We start from the raw sequence: 17,164 nt of genomic DNA on the forward strand, positions 1-17,164 counted from the left end.
TTAGTAAATAGGTTATGATTAATAGACTTATTTTTAAAATTTGGGGTCGTAATCCCTTTGCCCTCTTGCTATAATAACGATGTCTCTTCGATATCAACACCGAAAATCGAGGTAACAACGAAAGGGATAGCACCATGTAATATAACTTCCACTTTAAATATATGAGATACCAATTCTATTTCTTCACAACACAGTTACACAATAAATGAATTCCACTACACATATTCTCTCACTAATACATCTCTTTAGCATATTTATTTATTTATTTTGAGGCGGCATATTTATCCATTTTGACTACACATATTCTCTCACTAGGAGCATCCACAATAGAAAGTCAAGAATGAGCTCTTAAATGTGGTCCCCACCATTTAAGAGCTCACCTCCACAATGGGGACCACATTTAAGAGCTCACCTCCACAATGGGAGAGTCAATCTTGGCTCTTAAGTTTGTAAGTAGATGGCTCGACAATGAGAGAGTGCACAACACGCGCCCAACCTCTTTCCAGTTTGAGCCCGGAGCGCGGAGGAAGGGCGGGCTCACGAGCACCGGGAGCGGCAATGGGGGGAGCTCGCAAAAAGGGGGCTCGAGCCCACAAACGAGCCCCCCATTGTGGATGCTCTAACACACCACTTTAGCATATCATTTCTCAAGTCTCACCCACCAAAAATTGGTTTAGAATAAATGAAAAAGCTAAATTATCTACACAATGTATAGAATAATCCCCCATTACCAAAAAAGAAAAAATAAAAAATCCAAGAATTAAATTAATCACCATAACAAATTTGGTCAAATTTATTTATTTCACTAACCTATTCTATCAATTATTACTATTTGGATAGTTTTGGTGACTATGAGTTACATGTACTATTTGGCATTTTGGTAAGAGGATTTTAAAAGATTTAGAGAATCAATGCGAATGATATTGCACAAAACACTATTTGTAACAAATGAATCATACACGCACAGTTTTTTTTTTTGTTAAAGTATTAGGATAAATTTGGCCGGTGACACTGAATAAACATGTGAGAAATGAAATTAAAACTATAATTTCTATTATATGTTGGAGGCTGCTACTCTGGTCCACCAAAAACGTGTTAGTGAAAAGTTTAAGGAACCTTCGTCTGCAACTTGCTATATGAAAATGAATAGTAATAAATAAAAATTATATGTGGTGTGTATGTGTTGGTTAGGTGGTAAGGGGTTAATGTTTGAAGACAAAGGTCTTGAGGTTGAGTCCCTTGTGACGCGGCTTTTAAATCACGTCACTTAATTTGTAACCCTAATATATACCGTAGGTTTAAAAAAATTAGGACACATTTGTGTTATAAAAACATTAATACGTTATTTAATTTGTAATCCTAATATATACTGTAGGTTTGAAAATTTGAAAAAATTAGGGTACGCTTGTGTTATAAAAACATTAATACGAAGGTTAAAAAATTCAAACTTACGTATATTATGAAATAAAAATGAATTGTGAAGCTAATGGCTTAACTAGCCGTTGATAACCCCTAGCCACAAGGAATTTTTCAACTTGCGGACATAACCCCTTCTTTAGGGAATGATCATGGTTAATCCTCTGTAATTAGTTGGCTGATTATAGTTTAATCAAGTTCAGGTTTGGTCATTGCTGAGAAAAGTCCTTACCAAAACAATAATACTTCCTCGGTCCCTCCGTCTCACTCCAATAGGCTTACTTCTTTTGGGCACGTAGATTAAGAAAATTTACTTTTTAGTAGAAAAGTGATATTTAATAAAGTGGTATGATCCACACCAATTAAGTACAATTTTTTTACCTAAAAAAGAAAATAAGTTGGAGTGAGACGGAGGGAGTAATATTTTAATTATTTTAGAATCTAGCGGGTACAATTAAGTACTAAAAAATTAGGTATCCTATACATTGCATGAGTTGTCAGCTGAGTGCAATGGTACCATTTTCTTGAATTAATTTTTAACAAATATAAATTCATATGTCGAAGAAAATCAGTATTCAAATGCAGTTGGGATGTGTAAGGGTACCTCCAGTCATAAACTAGATTTTCAGTTTTTAAAGTGCCACATCAACTTTAGAAACCCACCTACTTTTTCTCTTACATCTCCTCCAACAATAAACTAGTTTCTTACTATTTAAAGGTCCCACTATAATGCATACTCCATTGTTATATCTATATAAACATTAATTTTATTTCAATTATAATTTGTACATTATTTACATATTTTAATAATATATTTAAATTTAAATTTAAATTTATATTTAAATTATCTAATATAATAAAATAACTTTATAATTCCATAGAAAAATTAAAATTATATAAATAAAATTTGAATTACATTACTAAAATTAAAATTACATTGCAAAGTTAAAAATTACATTAATTGAAAGTACATAAACATAATTATTCAAGCTAAAATCATTCCATGTATCTGCATGTATTTGTGGTTTATAGTAGAATTGGGTATGCAAAATAAATGAAAGAGTATATATATAAAAAGAAAAAAAAAAAAAAAGCAAAACAAATGCTTTTGAAGGGAAACAACGGCTCTCAAGCCAAAAAGTAATAAATGGGCCCCATTTCATGTCAGCAAAAACTAGTTTGCAGTTGGCAACTAGTTTTTCAAATAAAAAGTGGAAACTAGTTTCTTCCTTCTCCAATGGTAGTTTATAAAATAAGAAACTACAAAAACTGCCCATTGGAGGCACCCTAATAGGTTCATTAATTTTAATTTTATGTTTCATTCTTTAATTCATAGTGTCCAAAGACAAATACACGATATGTAAACTATAATAATTGTTGCTAATTTACAAAAATAATAAATATAATAGAGTATATATACACAATAATAGGTTAGGTAATCACGAAAAAGTGGTTGAAATTTTATATATATATATATATATATATATACCCATATATATATATATAATTAATTTTTACAATCGATTATTGAGATATGCACCGAAAAAAGAAAAGATTAAGAAAATATGACTGGTTTTATGAAATCTAATTAACATGAAGTTTAATTACTTTATGTAGTTAACTAGTACATGATGTAAGATGAAATTAAATTGGAAACGTATTTACTAAAAATTGATACAGCAGTAGACGATTATTTGTATTCTATTAACATATCTACAGATTATTATTGTCATCAACCTATGGATAGAGGGAGTGTATTTACTCATTGAATGTGCATGAACATGAGATGTTTCATGATATAATAATTAAATAATTTCTCACCTACAACAACAATTCTAATATTTCTAAATTAAATTATGGAGAATTATAAATTATTTATGCCTCCACTTGGATTCTCTATTATGTACCCTATCTACCTGTACCATCACCAACAATTTATTTATTCCTAATCCTAACCTATGCATCCACTTGCACGAGCTGTGGAGGACTCATTTTGATTTATTTATTTTTCCTTTATACTTTTAGTAACAAGGTAATTAATGATTTTAAAATGTGTATCTATGATGCTAAGGAGGTCTTGCTCTGATGGCAAAATTGAGGCACCCAAAGACTTCTTTGTGAAAGCCGATAGATATTGAGTTCAATCCCGCCTGCGTACGATGACGTTTTAGTTGATATTGTATTTTCGTCTATTAAAATGTGTATCTACGAGCTGCTTCATTTATAAAATGTATATACTCCAATTTGTTTGGCTATCAAAGGGTCTATTCCATCAACTATTCTTATCTCATGTAACGTATTGTCACCAAATGCAATGTATATAAGCAAAATACCAAACAATATTTATATAACTTAATACAGTATACTACTTGAATTCAACTCAATTGAAACCCAATCATCAACTAGTATAAAGAATCATTCTTTTATTATTGCCCCCAAAATGTACTTTCTTTTCTCCTGTTTTTCCTTTGATAAATGACTTTTATGAGAGACCAAATATGGAGTATCTTAATTGACTGATAATTTTTTTTTTTTAAAGTTATTTTCTCATTCAAAAAAAAAAAATCTTGTTGGATTTGGTATTTTTCCCGAAAAGTGGGGTTTTGGTATTGACAGTATTTATCAATAAAAATCCAAGAAACAATGAACATGGAAAAAGTTTGGTTCATTGCATCATTCCATGTAACCCTCTCTCTCTAGAAAAGGAAAGCCCAAATTTAATAAAGAGAGAGAGAAAATAGACCCCACCACTTGAAACAAAAGATATGCATATGATATAACAATACACACACTAGTATTACTTGTGCACATTTACACCCTCACTTTCTCTCTCTTGTTCCTCTTTTTGCCCTGTTCTACAGGGTTTCTTCCATGCTCTCCTTTCTTTGATTCTTTTTTTTTTTCTTCCTCTCCCTCTCATGCATTCAGTTCTTCTCTTGGCCCTATTGATTGCGTTTTTCTTGCTTGATCTGCTCGTTTTTGCTCTCACCAGAGGGTTTTTTGGGTCTGGATTTGAGGTTTCCACGCCTTTCACATGTCAGAAGTCTTCGATTTCAGTGGTATGATTCCGGGTTTTGATGATTTTTATTATGGTTTTAGGTTTTGGTAAAAGTTGGTTACTTTAGCCCTAATTTTCCTTATTTTCTGTCAGATCTACTGATTTTGAGGCTTTTAGGTTTAATTGATAATTGGGGTTGTTGAAAGTTCGTATCTTGGGTCTTATGTGTCGTTTCTTTTATTCTATCTTGTTAGGTTTTATGTGGTATTGAACTTCTTGCATCTTGTGATTCTGTGATGGTTTCTCACAATATTTGTCGGGTTTTGGGTGAATTTGATGAGACATAAAGCTTATAACCCAGTTGACTTAGTCTTGTGTGAGCTGCTTTAGGTCAAAGACTTTGTGAGGCATGATTGTCATAGCTGAAAATTGCTGATCCTATAATTTATTCGATGGCTAGTCGAATTCCTGTGCTATTTTTAGTTTTTGATCTTGATATGGATTCTTTCTTTGATGTTTGATAATATATCTGAACTTGTGAATCATTGATTCTTCTATTTTACAATCTTGCTTGTTCTTTTATTCTGGTGCAATATCTGATGTGATTTTCCATGTCTTGCCTTACAGATGTTGGCGCTTTTCGCCCCGGTTTTCTCCCGAATCCGAAGGACTCGAGTCTGTTTTTGTCCCCTGCTAGCCTTGTGGATCTGTATGTTTTGCCTCGCAAAAGATCTCGTGTCTGCGCCCCATTTGTTGTCTCTCAGGAAGCAAAGCCAAAGCCATCGATTGAAGTTCTTCCTGATGAGTGCCTCTTCGAGGTTTTCAGACGTCTTCCTGGAGGCAAGCAGAGGAGTGCTTGTGCCTGTGTGTCGAAGCGCTGGCTCATGCTTTTGAGTAGCATTACAAGGGACGAGATATGCGCTCCTCAAGTCGCTCAATCTGCCCAGCTCGAGACCCAGTCTAAACCTCAGGAGTCAGATGGTTCTTTTGAGGTTAAGGGGAAGTGTGAATTTGATGGTGTGGATGGAATTAGGTCCGATGAAGAAAAATCTAATGGATTTCTCTCTAGATGCTTGGAGGGGAAAAAGGCAACGGATGTGAGACTTGCTTCCATAGCTGTTGGGACTGCAAGCCGTGGAGGTCTGGGAAAGCTTTCCATCCGAGGAAGTGCTTCTACTCGTGGGCTGACAGATCTTGGTCTGAAGGCCATATCCCGCGGTTCCCCCTCTTTAAGAACTGTTTCCCTTTGGAACCTATCTTCGATTTCTGATGAAGGATTGAGTGACTTGGCAAATGGGTGTCGTTCTATTGAGAAAATCGACTTCTGCAATTGCCCTGCGATTACTGACAAAGGTCTAACTGCAATTGCAATGAACTGCCCGAATCTGATGTCAGTTACGGTGGAATCTTGCTCAAACATTGGTAACGAGAGTCTACAAGCTTTGGGCCGCTTCTGCCCCAATCTCAAGTGCGTGACTATTAAAAACTGCCCACTTGTTGGTGACCAGGGAATCGCCGGTCTATTTACATCAGCTGGTCACATCCTGACGAAAGCAAAACTCGAGTCACTCAACATTACGGATGTATCCCTTGCTGTTATCGGACACTATGGGAGAGAAATGACTGATATTTCACTCACTGACCTACAAAATGTGAACGAGAGGGGTTTCTGGGTGATGGGTAAGGGTCAAGGTCTGCAAAAGGTGAGATCTTTATCGATAACTTCTTGCCCGGGAGCCTCTGATTTAGGGCTTGAAGCTGTGAGTCAAGGTTGCCCCAATCTCAAAATGTTTGCCCTCAGAAAATGCCTCCGGGTTTCTGACAATGGAGTCGTCTCCTTTGCCAAAGGTGCTGCTGATTCACTTGAAAGCCTTCAAATAGAGGAGTGCCACGTGATCACACAACGTGGCTTCTTTGGTATCCTTGCAAACTGCGGTGAGAAATTGAAGGCTCTTGCAGTGGCGAACTGCTTGGGGATTCGAGACTTGAACTTTGGATTCCCGTTGACATCTTGTTGCGACTCCCTCAGATCACTGACCATCCGCAACTGCCCTGGATTTGGCGATTCCAGCTTGAGCTTGTTGGGTAGAATCTGCCGCAAACTGACTCATGTCGATCTTAGTGGACTCGAGAGTATAACAGATGCTGGCATCGTACCCCTCGTCCAGAGCTCCGAGGCCGGTCTAGTGAAGGTCAATCTGAGTAAATGTGTCAACCTATCGGACAGTTCCGTCTCAGCCATTGCAAAGATTCACGGGGAAACTCTCGAGCTCTTGAACCTTGATGGCTGCAGACGCATCACTGACACGAGCTTGGTGGAAATCGCTAGGAACTGCCTGTCACTCGGTGAACTGGATGTTTCCCACTCCGGGATAACAGATTATGGAGTAACAGCCTTGGCAGCGGCCGAGCAGATGAATTTGCAGATATTTTCTGTTGTGGGCTGCTCTTTGATATCCGACAAGAGCCTGCCTTGTCTGCTCGCTTTGGGCAAGACGCTGGTGGGGCTGAACATCCAGCGCTGCCGTGGAATCAGCTTTGGCGCCACCAGCATTCTCCTCGATCAACTGTGGAGGTGCGACATACTCTATTAAGCTGAAGCATCAAACCTTGATGATAAGGTTCATCTCTTACTTAGTAAAAGCTTTTAAGTATAGCAGTGTCCGTCGTTTTTGGGTCCGTTGGGAGGTGTTGAAAATCGTTACAGTCCACAAGTCTCGCCTTTTTTTCCAGCCAAGGTAGCCCGGTGCTACGTTTTTGCAGCTTTCTTGATACCAAGAAAGCTGTTTGCAGGATGGCTTCGTCTCTATTGACCGGAGCCATCCTTTTTAAGTACCCTACGCTCGGCTGAGAACTCTGCAGCAGTGGACTATCGATGGTTTTGATGATCCTTCCAACGGTCGTATCTTAATTTAGTGTGGATGCATATATGTGTGATGGAGTGGCTGTTTTAGGGTTGCTGCTTTTGGCAGTTGTCGTTTGTTGCGTTGCTTCCCGGGGCTTTGGCCGTGGCAGCGAGTTTTTTGCTGCCACGACGACCTCTTTTTGTCGTTTTTTGTTTTCCAAAGCCCCGGTTTTGCAGGTTTCTCCTGTGTTGAGCTGTCTCGTGCAACCTTCTTGTTAATGTAACGCTCCGAGCTCTGTTTTCGTCTCGTTTTTATGTTGATGAATAAAAGCCTCTACGGCAGTGTGTTTGTGGAAAAGATCGTGTTTCATCTTCTATTCTCGTATCTTTTTTTTCCGGATAAATTACATAAATAAATACAGAAATTTAAAGATTGCGCTAGCGCCACAGTTGACTCGAATTCAGAACCTCATGCCTTGGACATTAATTACATATTCAAATTAGTCAATAATGCTCAAATGTTACCAAGATACTACAATTTAAAAATTCCCACGTACATTATCAAACTGTTAAATGTGATTCAATCAATAATGTTGAAACATTAATATTGAAATTCGATTAAAAATAATAATTCTGAGAAATTGTGAATCATAATACATTTAGCGTGACCCCCCCCCCCCCCCCCCCCCCCACCACCAAAAAAAAAACAAGAAAATGATAATCAACTACTAAATTTTGTGAATAACAGCCGGCCAACATAATCATAAGTTTCTAATAGCATGTTTTATGTTGTCTTATTTAGAAAGTTTATAATATATTGATGTATCGCATATTGTGTGGCAAACAAAAGGGATTAATAAAAAGTACGTGATAAAGCATTTTATTATATACATATTGATATCATGTTTAGTAGAATTTATTAGAATATTTATTATATGTAATTCATTGTTTGATAGTATGATATAACTAGAATTATATATAATTAATACTTATATTTATGATTTATACTATGTATACTCACGTAGAAGATAAGGTTGTATAATAATTACACAAAACGAACCCTAAACAAATATAAATATTTAATACGACGATAAACGCTTGCAAACAAATTAGTCCACAATTAAAGAGTTGCAAACAAAATAAGAAGCATACATTCATAGTTCAACATCTATATTGAAAACCTCTCATATATTGTTCAAAATAAGAAATATAGTATATTTTATAAATTCCACATAAGTTACATAAACTCCACTTGAATTTCAGACTAACATAACCACTATCCAATATCGAAATTTCAAATTTGAAACAAATTAAAACTTTCAACACAAAAATTAATGGCTAAGGTCTCATTTCATCAGCTGTGTGTGTTTGAGAGAGAGAGAGAGAGAGAGAGAGAGAGAGAGAGAGAGAGAGAGAAGGTAATGATGTGAGAGTTGAAGAAGAATTAAAGTGTATAAAGCAAAGGGAATCAAAGAAGAAGAAAAATAGTACTAGACTGATAACTTGTGTTTATATCAACAATTGAAAAGCAAGAAGAGAGAGAGAGAGAGAGAGAGAGCAAAGTAGCTGCAGCATCAGAGATATTTCAACAGCCTGTCTTCGACATCCAACCATTCCAACACAGAATCTCCCCAAAATTTTCACTGACTCGGGTGACAAATCATGTCTAAACATAAATTAGGATAACAAATTCACCACACTCAGCAAACATATAAGAAAAAAAGCATATCAAACAACCAAACTTCGTCGCTGACTATGGGTAGAACGACACCGGCACCCCCTTACTACACTGTACTCCATGCCTTGCTCGAATATAGAGACTTATTCAGACATCTTCCACGTTTTATATCATCATCGTATAACACCAGTTTAGTTTAGAGAAAAGATGCATCACCTGCGCTCGCGCTACTCTTTCAGGCTTTCATACTGCAATCGGCTCGTGCACCAAACTATCTTGTTCTTGTGATTCCAGAGCAGGTTCGTTATCACTCTCGTTTGGCACAGCAGCAGTCCCGGCCTCCAGTTTCTGTGCAGGTGCAGCTTCACTCGTTTCCTTTGGTACGTCGTTCAGGCCACGTCTGGACTCTGCTGCTTCTTTTGAAGCCGTGGTCTTGTGAGATGTAGCCTTCTTCTTTTCCCCGGATAAGGTGGTGTTCTCGGAGGGTAACTTGGGAAGAGATTTTCGCAGTGGCTTCTTAACATGGGCAACAGGAGGTGGCGTTTTTGCGACATTACCTTTTGAGAATTTCTCATCCAAGCTCAGCCTACTTGGACGAGCAATGGGGGCATCATTTTCTTCAGATTCCGCAGTAGATGAAGTCTTCTTTCGACCAAGCTTGGGAGATTTGGCTCTTGTAGTAGGTATCTACGTTAAAGATTGTTCACAAGAAGGCGTTAGAAGTTAGAACGTACTAGAAAACTTCACTACTTGCTAATAATCGATACACAGAAAGTATGAGACTGAGCCTAAACCAAGAATAGCAGTGATATATTTTACTTATGGATTCCCTCGTTTTCATTATTATTTGTTCACATTGACCATTCCTGATAGAAACGGACATTATTTTGGAGATTCGGGTTCATGAGAAGATTGAACTGACATGAGGTAAGCTCAATCTTTTGGGGCAGCCCTTCGAATGATGAGCTGTTACGCTTTACCAATCCAAAGCTAGGCCCGAGGCAACGTAAGAGCTGCTCCCCTTCAATTAGAACCCATTGAGGGGGGACTCGGCTGGGGAAGGGGAGGTGGCTGAGTAGCCAAAAGCGACAGACTATCTAACTATGGTCATCAGACTAAACCATTTGAGACCTCAGTCGATTTCCATAGCATGCATAAACTACTGACGACATGATCTTGTTCAATGTCAAAAGCTTTTTCTATACAGTCAAACCTAAACATGAATAGACATTACACTAGTGAGAAGACTCCTCAAAACGAGCGAGTGTACATCAAACAATTGATTTCAGCATTGAAGAGGCTCAACTTTGCAAGTGAGTGCAAATTTCTTCCACAAAATAGTTTGGTCATGATTACACTTAGAACAACGAGATCAGAAAGTATTTATAAACATGGGACCTTCAAATATTTTACGAGAATCAATTAATCAAATTACCTTCTTCAATTCCACCTTTGGAGGTGCAGGTTCCTGATAGAAGCTTGGCATCGGTGTTGCTTTGAAACCCAATTTCTTTCTTAACATTCTAATCTCGGCTTCCTGAGATTCCTGTACAAAATAAAAAAATGGAATGAAAAAGAAAATCCAAAGCCCACCACCCAAAATCTTGAAGCCATATATGATATTCAAACCAAACCTTAGTCTTGGCTTGCAAATTGTTCTTCTCCATTTCCTTTGCATGAATTTTTTCCTCGAGTTTTGTGTAGAACTGCCAAACAAGTTACAGTATCTATGAACCCTGATCACACGAAGAAGACTGGAAAGTCAGTTTACACTTACTAACCTCTCTTCTTTTCTCAGCCCTCTCATCACATTTGAAATTGAAATCGTAGGCCGGAAGAGTACCCAGTTTCCGGGGCTTGCCATCATCAGAAGTAGGACTTCAACAAATCGATTAAGGATAAGACATTCACAAGCAGGATAACTTTTTCTAAGAACAATATGATATACTTGCAACTTCAATATCATAGAAACATTGGGCAATATCAAGGATACAGAGAAGATTCAGAGGTCTCTTCAGCTTTACTTGGAGGGACTTTCTTAACGACCTTCGGTTTTGTCTCCTCCCTGAAGTAAGGAAACAGTACATATCATTGAAGCAATAGGAAATATGTGACCTCAAACAATATTGTAAAACTACAAGAAAGAAGCTCAAATTCTTTCATCTAGATATGCCTGCTAGAGGACCTTGCATTTCCCGACTAGGCGAGTAAACTTTCCAATTTTAGAAGTCATGGAGGAAATATTAGAGAAGAGAATGAACCCATGATTGAATAACAACATACATGGGATCCTCTGGCAGAGCTTCACTAGTGGAAGACGATGTTACATCAGGATGCCGTTGCTGCTGCAGGAGATTATGAAGGAATTATGTTCTACAAACTGAATACTCTTGAAGAAATATACGTTCGTAGGTAATTCATGTATATATCACCTATACCTTAGAAACAGTTTGAACATTTGTTTCTTTCGAGCTATCAGAAGCTTGCCTCTCGTTGAATGATTTAGCTTTTGTTTTAAGAGCAGGAGCCTTTCCACGTACAGATTCTGAAGAAATGGTACCATTTGAAGCAACAGAAGATTTAGGCACATTTTTTCCATCTTTGCTCTTACTCAAACCTGTCAATGACACTTGTTTCGGGCTTAAAGATTTCCCACTCTTGGCTTTCACTGTGCCCTTTTGCGGTTTCAAATTCTTAGAATCACTAGACTCTTTAACTCCAAGCGCCTACACACACACAACAAAAAGGAAAAAAGAAAATCAAATTTTGGAGTTCCAAAATGTACTAACGAAGCTATGCAGCTGGATAACAAATCCGGAATCTTATACCTCAGCTGTGACTGTCGAGTTGCAATCCGGTTGCACAACAGGTTCTTGAATGATTTCTTTGTCAGAGACTAAAGAATGATCTTCCAGATTCACAGCATCTTCAAGATTAACACTTAATTCTTCGATCCCCAAGTCTCCATTGGAAGTTACGAGTGGCTCGTGAAGGCCATTCTCCAACTCCACCCCACACACAGGATTAACGCTGTTAGACGCCATCATAAGCCTATTTACCAAACAAAATCATACCACACTCCTTCAGATGAGGCAGCAAGCCTGCATCAAAACATTCACTTGAAATCGCGACAGTCCAGATAGATTGTGCATCTACTAGAAATAAGATAGCATTCCCACACACAGTTGATACTAGCAACCAAATATTTATATGTGAAACACTCAGCAGAATCTCCACCAAAGATAGCTACCTACATAAAGTCTTGACAGATATTAACAAATCTTGAGCTAAAAAGCTCAACATTCTCATCCCCCATTAATCCTAGCAAACAAACAAAACAAAATTCGAAAAAAACACAATCTTTAACCAAAAAAACAACAATAAATCTAGTCCCAACAGTAATGCACAAGGAATCAACGAGAAACAGCACCATAAATAACAGCTATGGTTTTCAGATAAACAAAACCCAGCAAGAATAAAGTCTTAGCAACAAAACCAGAGGAAAAGGACAAAAAACAGAAGAGAAAAGGGGCTTTAAAACACACTCTCACACTAGATCTCCAAACCCCTCCAAAGATCCAACCTTTACCGCTTCCAAGATTCAGATGCAGAGCCCATTTTCCAGTTTGCAAGCAACAGATTTCTCATCACACATCTAAAAAACATGCACCACATTCTCACATCTCAGCCAAGAACAATGAGATGTAATGCTTGAAAAAGGCCTTACCTTTCAGAGCATTTGAAGTGAGTGAATCAGTAGGCTGATGAATCAGCAAAATATTGTAAAGATCTGGAGAGATTGTTAAATGGGTCGGGTCTGGTCTTGTCTGGTCAGGTTTCCTGTCTGAACTTTGAAATGATCTTGAAGTTTTAGAGTGCTCTCTCTCTCTCTCTCCTCTTTTTTTTTCTTTTAATTAATTTTCTCCTCTTTTCTTTCGGAGGTGAAGGGGTGATATTTTTTATTTTATTAATATTGGTACTTCTTGAAATTGAAAATTTGGAAGCCCCTTCTCTCTCTCTCTCTCCACACACACAATTGAAAAATGAATTTGAAGTCCTCTCTCTCCTCTCTCTCCTCTCTCTCTATGAAAAACAGAGGCAAAGTTGTGTTTGTTTCTGATGGTTTGGTACGTGCCAGCTCTGCCTCTCCTGCAAAGGAAATAAGGGTACGCTCGCTCATACGTGTGCATGTCTATTTTATTTAGGATTAATTATAATTTAGTGTTTGAACTTTCAATAAAGTTCAGTTTATGATCTCAATTGCAATATATATTTTTTATATATCCTAAATTTTAAGAAATTATTTAACTATAATTAAATTTTGACATTAGTTATTTTCTACGCATTGAAATTACATAAAAATCAATGACTAATCGCCACAAAATTAGTGCATAATATATATTCTACACTAAAAGAAATTTTCAACGGTAGATAGCTCATTGGCTATTGTCATCAGAGATCATCGGTCAGGTTTGAAAGTTGGCATTGTTACACTAATTTTTAAGTGTGATTCTGAACACAACAATGATTCAGTGACGATGGACTATATCTCTAATTGAAAATCTCATTTAGCGTATAATAGGTTCTTTCGTCGTGGCGATTAGTCATTTCAAGTGTAATTTTAGTAAAAAAATAATAATTATTATAATTTTTACGTGTTTGTGATCATAATTAAATAATTTCTTAAAATTAAAACGTATAAAATATAAATCGAATTTGATACTACAACTTGAAATTCGTTGAAAGTATTAAGATTATAAACTATAACTATCCCTTTTATTTATTACTACTATAAATTACGCACCATATAATTACGTTATTATATCAATCGATTTGATTTCTTACCATAAGAATCATGATAACTATATGATTTTAAATTGTAACATTTGCTATATATATCTAAGATTGAAGCTTTATAACTCGACAAATCCGCAATTCGAATGAAATTTATATTTACGTCTATACTTATAAATGTACAGACAAAGAAAAAAAGAGAAAAGATAATTAAGTTGGCATATAATTATGATAATTAGTAATCAATACTTATTTATGGCAAAACCCGTGACACGTTTAAAACATACCACATACCGCATGTGAAATTAAATAGAAACTAAATTTTGAAACAATTTTTCTTTTTTGGCGTCTGTAACACATCATCGAAAATGTGACAAAATTTATTCCTGAACGGATATTCTAATTACATATATATATTTTTCAGAAAGTATATAAGCAACAACGACAATGAGATTTTCAAATTAGTTTAGAAAATTTGTTTTTTTTTTCTCTACTATAAAAGTGAAACCTTTTTTTTTCCTAATCCGAATAGCAAAATGTATATATGTTTTGAGTAAAGATATAGATGAAAATTATATCCTTGCTGTTTGTGGCGTGTTTTAAAATAAATTATATAAATGAACATAGTTTTTAAACCTCGATTGATATAAAATAAGAGTATATATGTATATATTTCCTAGTCTTTATAATGATATGAGATTGAGATCTATTTGACAATTTATTAATATAAGTATATCTGTCAATAGTTGTTGCTGGTTTGTAATTTTATGATGGTTTTAATTTCTTTTTGTCTAGTTGATAAATCTTTTTATGTGTTTATTTGTGCGTTTTTTTTTTATTTTTTGGGCCATGATCATGTTACTCTTCAGACGGCTAGTATAATAATAGTATGACAATTAAGTTTTATTTTATTTTTTTAAATAAATCTACATGTACAATTCGTTCATGGTTGAGTTAGTTCATATTTGATTTACGATTGAAGTAGATAAATTCAAATGTAATGCGCCCACAGTTTAATTCTAAGAGAGATTAATCCGCATCTTCCATGAGCGTGCGTTTACTTTGGTTATAAAATTTTCATTGAAAAATGATGAATTAGAAAAGATGAAAAAAAAAAATTTATATTTTTTTTATCAAAGAGAGATGAACTTAAAATAATATATAATAAAATAAATAAATTATAACTGAATAATATTTGTAAAACGATTATTGCATATAAAACTATGAAAAAATAAGTTGGAGTAGATGAACTTATTTTTTGGGAAGCTTATAAGTTCTTGGAGTTTATTTTTAAAATTTATAAGTTGTTTATGATCGTTTATTTTGCCAAACACTTTGAAGGAGCTAATAAGTTATTTTAAAAAACTTATAAGCTCAACCAAACACCCTTTAAATCTCGCACAATATAATGTCAAGTGTCTTTCGTTATTGACAGGTATCCCATCTAGACGTGCTTCTAGCAGTATTGTTCCTTATACTTGTTCTAGTAGTAGAGTGTCATGAAGTAAATTAATTTCATTCTAAAACACTAATTGTAGACTCTTGTTTGTTTATCGAGGGATTGTGTAGTGAGTGACAATACTCACGTACATTCAAGTAACTTGTGGTGCATGCGTTGCTAGCATTTTATTGTGGATGGATAACTGTGAAGTATCGTGGGCATAACATGAAATAGTTTTATTGTGTAAGTTCTTTTGTAATTTATCACTATATAATACTCCCTCCGTCCCCAAAATAAGTTCCTCTTTGGGGACGGCACGGGTTTTAAGGAAAATGGTAAAGTGTATTGATAGTGGAAAAAAATATGTTATAATTAGTATTGGGAGTGGTGAAAAGGTGAAAAAATGTTATAATTAGTATTGGAAGTGGTGAAAAAGTGAAAAGTAAAAATAAATAAAGTATTATTAAAATGGAAAAAGAGGAACTTATTTCAGGGACGGAGGGAGTAAATGTTTTCCTTGGACGAGACGCTCCAGCTATTGGTGGTTCATTGAACTGGATTACCAAGTTCTTGTATTTTTTTGCTGTTTTATATTGTTTATGTTTGTATAAATGTTTCTCGACAATGTAGCACTCGTTGTGATATCCACCTCACCACAAGTTCCATAAATTAGCCAATTTTTCATTAATTTCGTCATTATCTATCCACTTGTGTTGTGAGGTAGGGATCCCTAGTGTGTAGCATCAAATCACCCCTAGTTTAGAGGGTTGCGATCTTCTATTTAGAGGTGTATTAAGGTTAATGTTGGTACTAAATAATATTCTAGCTAGCCCATATGCATAGAGTCCTCCTACTTTAGGGTTGGAGTCAAAACTAATATCATACTACTTTCTATTAATTTAGTAGTGATACAGTGCAGATTTAAGTTCAAACATGAAATGCTTTTGTCGTGTTAATTTCAAGATGTTTGGAATCATATATGGGATAATTTAAATAATGTTTGCATAGACTTAAGTGGTGCATTCACAATCACAATTAAAAACTAAATAATTTATTTTTATTGTCAAGTTGTGTACAAATATTAATCTTATCAAGAGTGAGGTTATAGCGCGTCACTATTTTATATAATTCGCGATTTATAGTGTCGTTTTAAGAGTTGAGATTAACAAAAAAAAAAAGTATCGTTTCACGATTTATTATATTAATTTTATATGTCTTCCTATATATATATATTACCACTTTTAATTTGCTCCATGAATTGTTGTGACTATCGGCTCTTTTCCATAAATCAATTTATATTAAAAAAAAAATTAATTTAGTTTGTTCCTTGATATATAAAGTGATGTTTGTGCATAAATGATAAGGATGTTGAGTGTTAGGTTAGGTTCTCATTTGAATACATTCTCTAGATTTTTGGTGGTGTTATTTTTAGGGGTTAATTGCCGCTAAATTCAAAAGCTTTTTAAAAATTCGTGATATTCTCACCAACTTCAAAATCGGCCTACAAATACATGAATTGAGAATCCGTTCTTAATGTTCCCAAAATTATTAACTCCGGCGAGATGAGGTGGCAATCACTGATTATGTGTCAAATACATGGAAATTAGGTATTACATGTCATTTTTTAATTTTTTAATAATCTTATTTTAATAAAATATAATAATTTATTAATAAATTAATTTACAAAAAAACAAAAAAAAAACCTACCCCATCTCTCCCATCTCTCATCCCTCTCCTCGATCTGCCGGAACAAGGCCACCCCGACCACCACCTCCCCAAACCCCCAGCGCCACCTTTCTGAAAACGCCACCCCGACCACCACCTCCCAAACACAGCAGCCGAAGCCCAAACCCCCTTCGCCACCTCTTGAGTTGCCGCCGCCAAAATCAAAGAAGAAGACCTAGGGCACGACGATGAGGAGGGAGCGATTTAGGCGATAGGGAGGCCAAAAATCGAGGGAGGCTGCGTGAATTGGTGGTGTCTAATTTTGAG

The 17,164-nt window shown here is 35.7% G+C and overlaps 2 protein-coding genes and 1 long non-coding RNA gene across 14 annotated transcripts; 2 read left to right on the forward strand and 1 right to left on the reverse strand.

Moving 5' to 3' along the window:
* The first annotated feature begins 4,067 nt into the window (after positions 1-4,067).
* Positions 4,068-7,617, forward strand: LOC130995256 (EIN3-binding F-box protein 1-like). Its single transcript, XM_057920472.1, has 2 exons — positions 4,068-4,475; positions 5,042-7,617. The coding sequence occupies exons 1-2, from the start codon at positions 4,451-4,453 to the stop codon at positions 7,006-7,008; spliced, it is 1,992 nt and encodes a 663-aa protein (XP_057776455.1). The 5' UTR covers positions 4,068-4,450; the 3' UTR covers positions 7,009-7,617.
* Positions 7,618-8,547: 930 nt separating this feature from the next.
* Positions 8,548-9,622, forward strand: LOC130995259 (uncharacterized). The gene is made up of 2 exons (XR_009092106.1): positions 8,548-8,621; positions 8,659-9,622. It is a non-coding gene; the product is annotated as an uncharacterized LOC130995259 (long non-coding RNA).
* Positions 8,841-13,068, reverse strand: LOC130995257 (protein WVD2-like 5). Of its 12 annotated transcripts, none has more exons than XM_057920476.1 (10): positions 12,665-13,015; positions 12,483-12,592; positions 11,766-12,038; positions 11,376-11,663; positions 11,221-11,282; positions 10,931-11,002; positions 10,719-10,815; positions 10,572-10,643; positions 10,373-10,483; positions 8,841-9,624 (listed from the first exon to the last, which is right to left on the reverse strand). In XM_057920476.1, exons 3-10 carry the CDS (start codon positions 11,982-11,984, stop codon positions 9,181-9,183), a joined length of 1,365 nt encoding a protein of 454 aa, XP_057776459.1. In that variant the 5' UTR covers positions 11,985-12,038; positions 12,483-12,592; positions 12,665-13,015; the 3' UTR covers positions 8,841-9,180. The 12 variants fall into 12 exon arrangements, with proteins under 12 accessions (XP_057776459.1, XP_057776467.1, XP_057776466.1 ...); XM_057920484.1 differs by having other exon boundaries at positions 11,221-11,279; positions 12,527-12,592; positions 12,665-12,994; XM_057920483.1 differs by having other exon boundaries at positions 11,221-11,279; positions 12,521-12,592; positions 12,665-12,974.
* Positions 13,069-17,164: the final 4,096 nt, after the last annotated feature.

This window comes from Salvia miltiorrhiza, chromosome 7, assembly GCF_028751815.1.
Source record: "Salvia miltiorrhiza cultivar Shanhuang (shh) chromosome 7, IMPLAD_Smil_shh, whole genome shotgun sequence".
In the NCBI taxonomy this organism is placed as follows: Eukaryota; Viridiplantae; Streptophyta; class Magnoliopsida; order Lamiales; family Lamiaceae; genus Salvia; species Salvia miltiorrhiza.

Excerpts from the sequence above, each read along its gene's own strand:
- LOC130995256 (XM_057920472.1), top strand. The coding sequence starts at position 4,451 with ATGTCAGAAGTCTTCGATTTCAGTG. Across the intron at positions 4,476-5,041 it reads AGAAGTCTTCGATTTCAGTG|ATGTTGGCGCTTTTCGCCCC; the intron begins GTATGATTCCGG and ends CTTGCCTTACAG.
- LOC130995257 (XM_057920480.1), bottom strand. The coding sequence starts at position 11,984 with ATGATGGCGTCTAACAGCGTTAATCCTGTGTGTGGGGTGGAGTTGGAG. Across the intron at positions 10,816-10,930 it reads GAGACCTCTGAATCTTCTCT|TCCTACTTCTGATGATGGCA; the intron begins GTATCCTTGATA and ends GATTTGTTGAAG. Across the intron at positions 9,625-10,372 it reads CAAAGGTGGAATTGAAGAAG|ATACCTACTACAAGAGCCAA; the intron begins GTAATTTGATTA and ends TCTTTAACGTAG.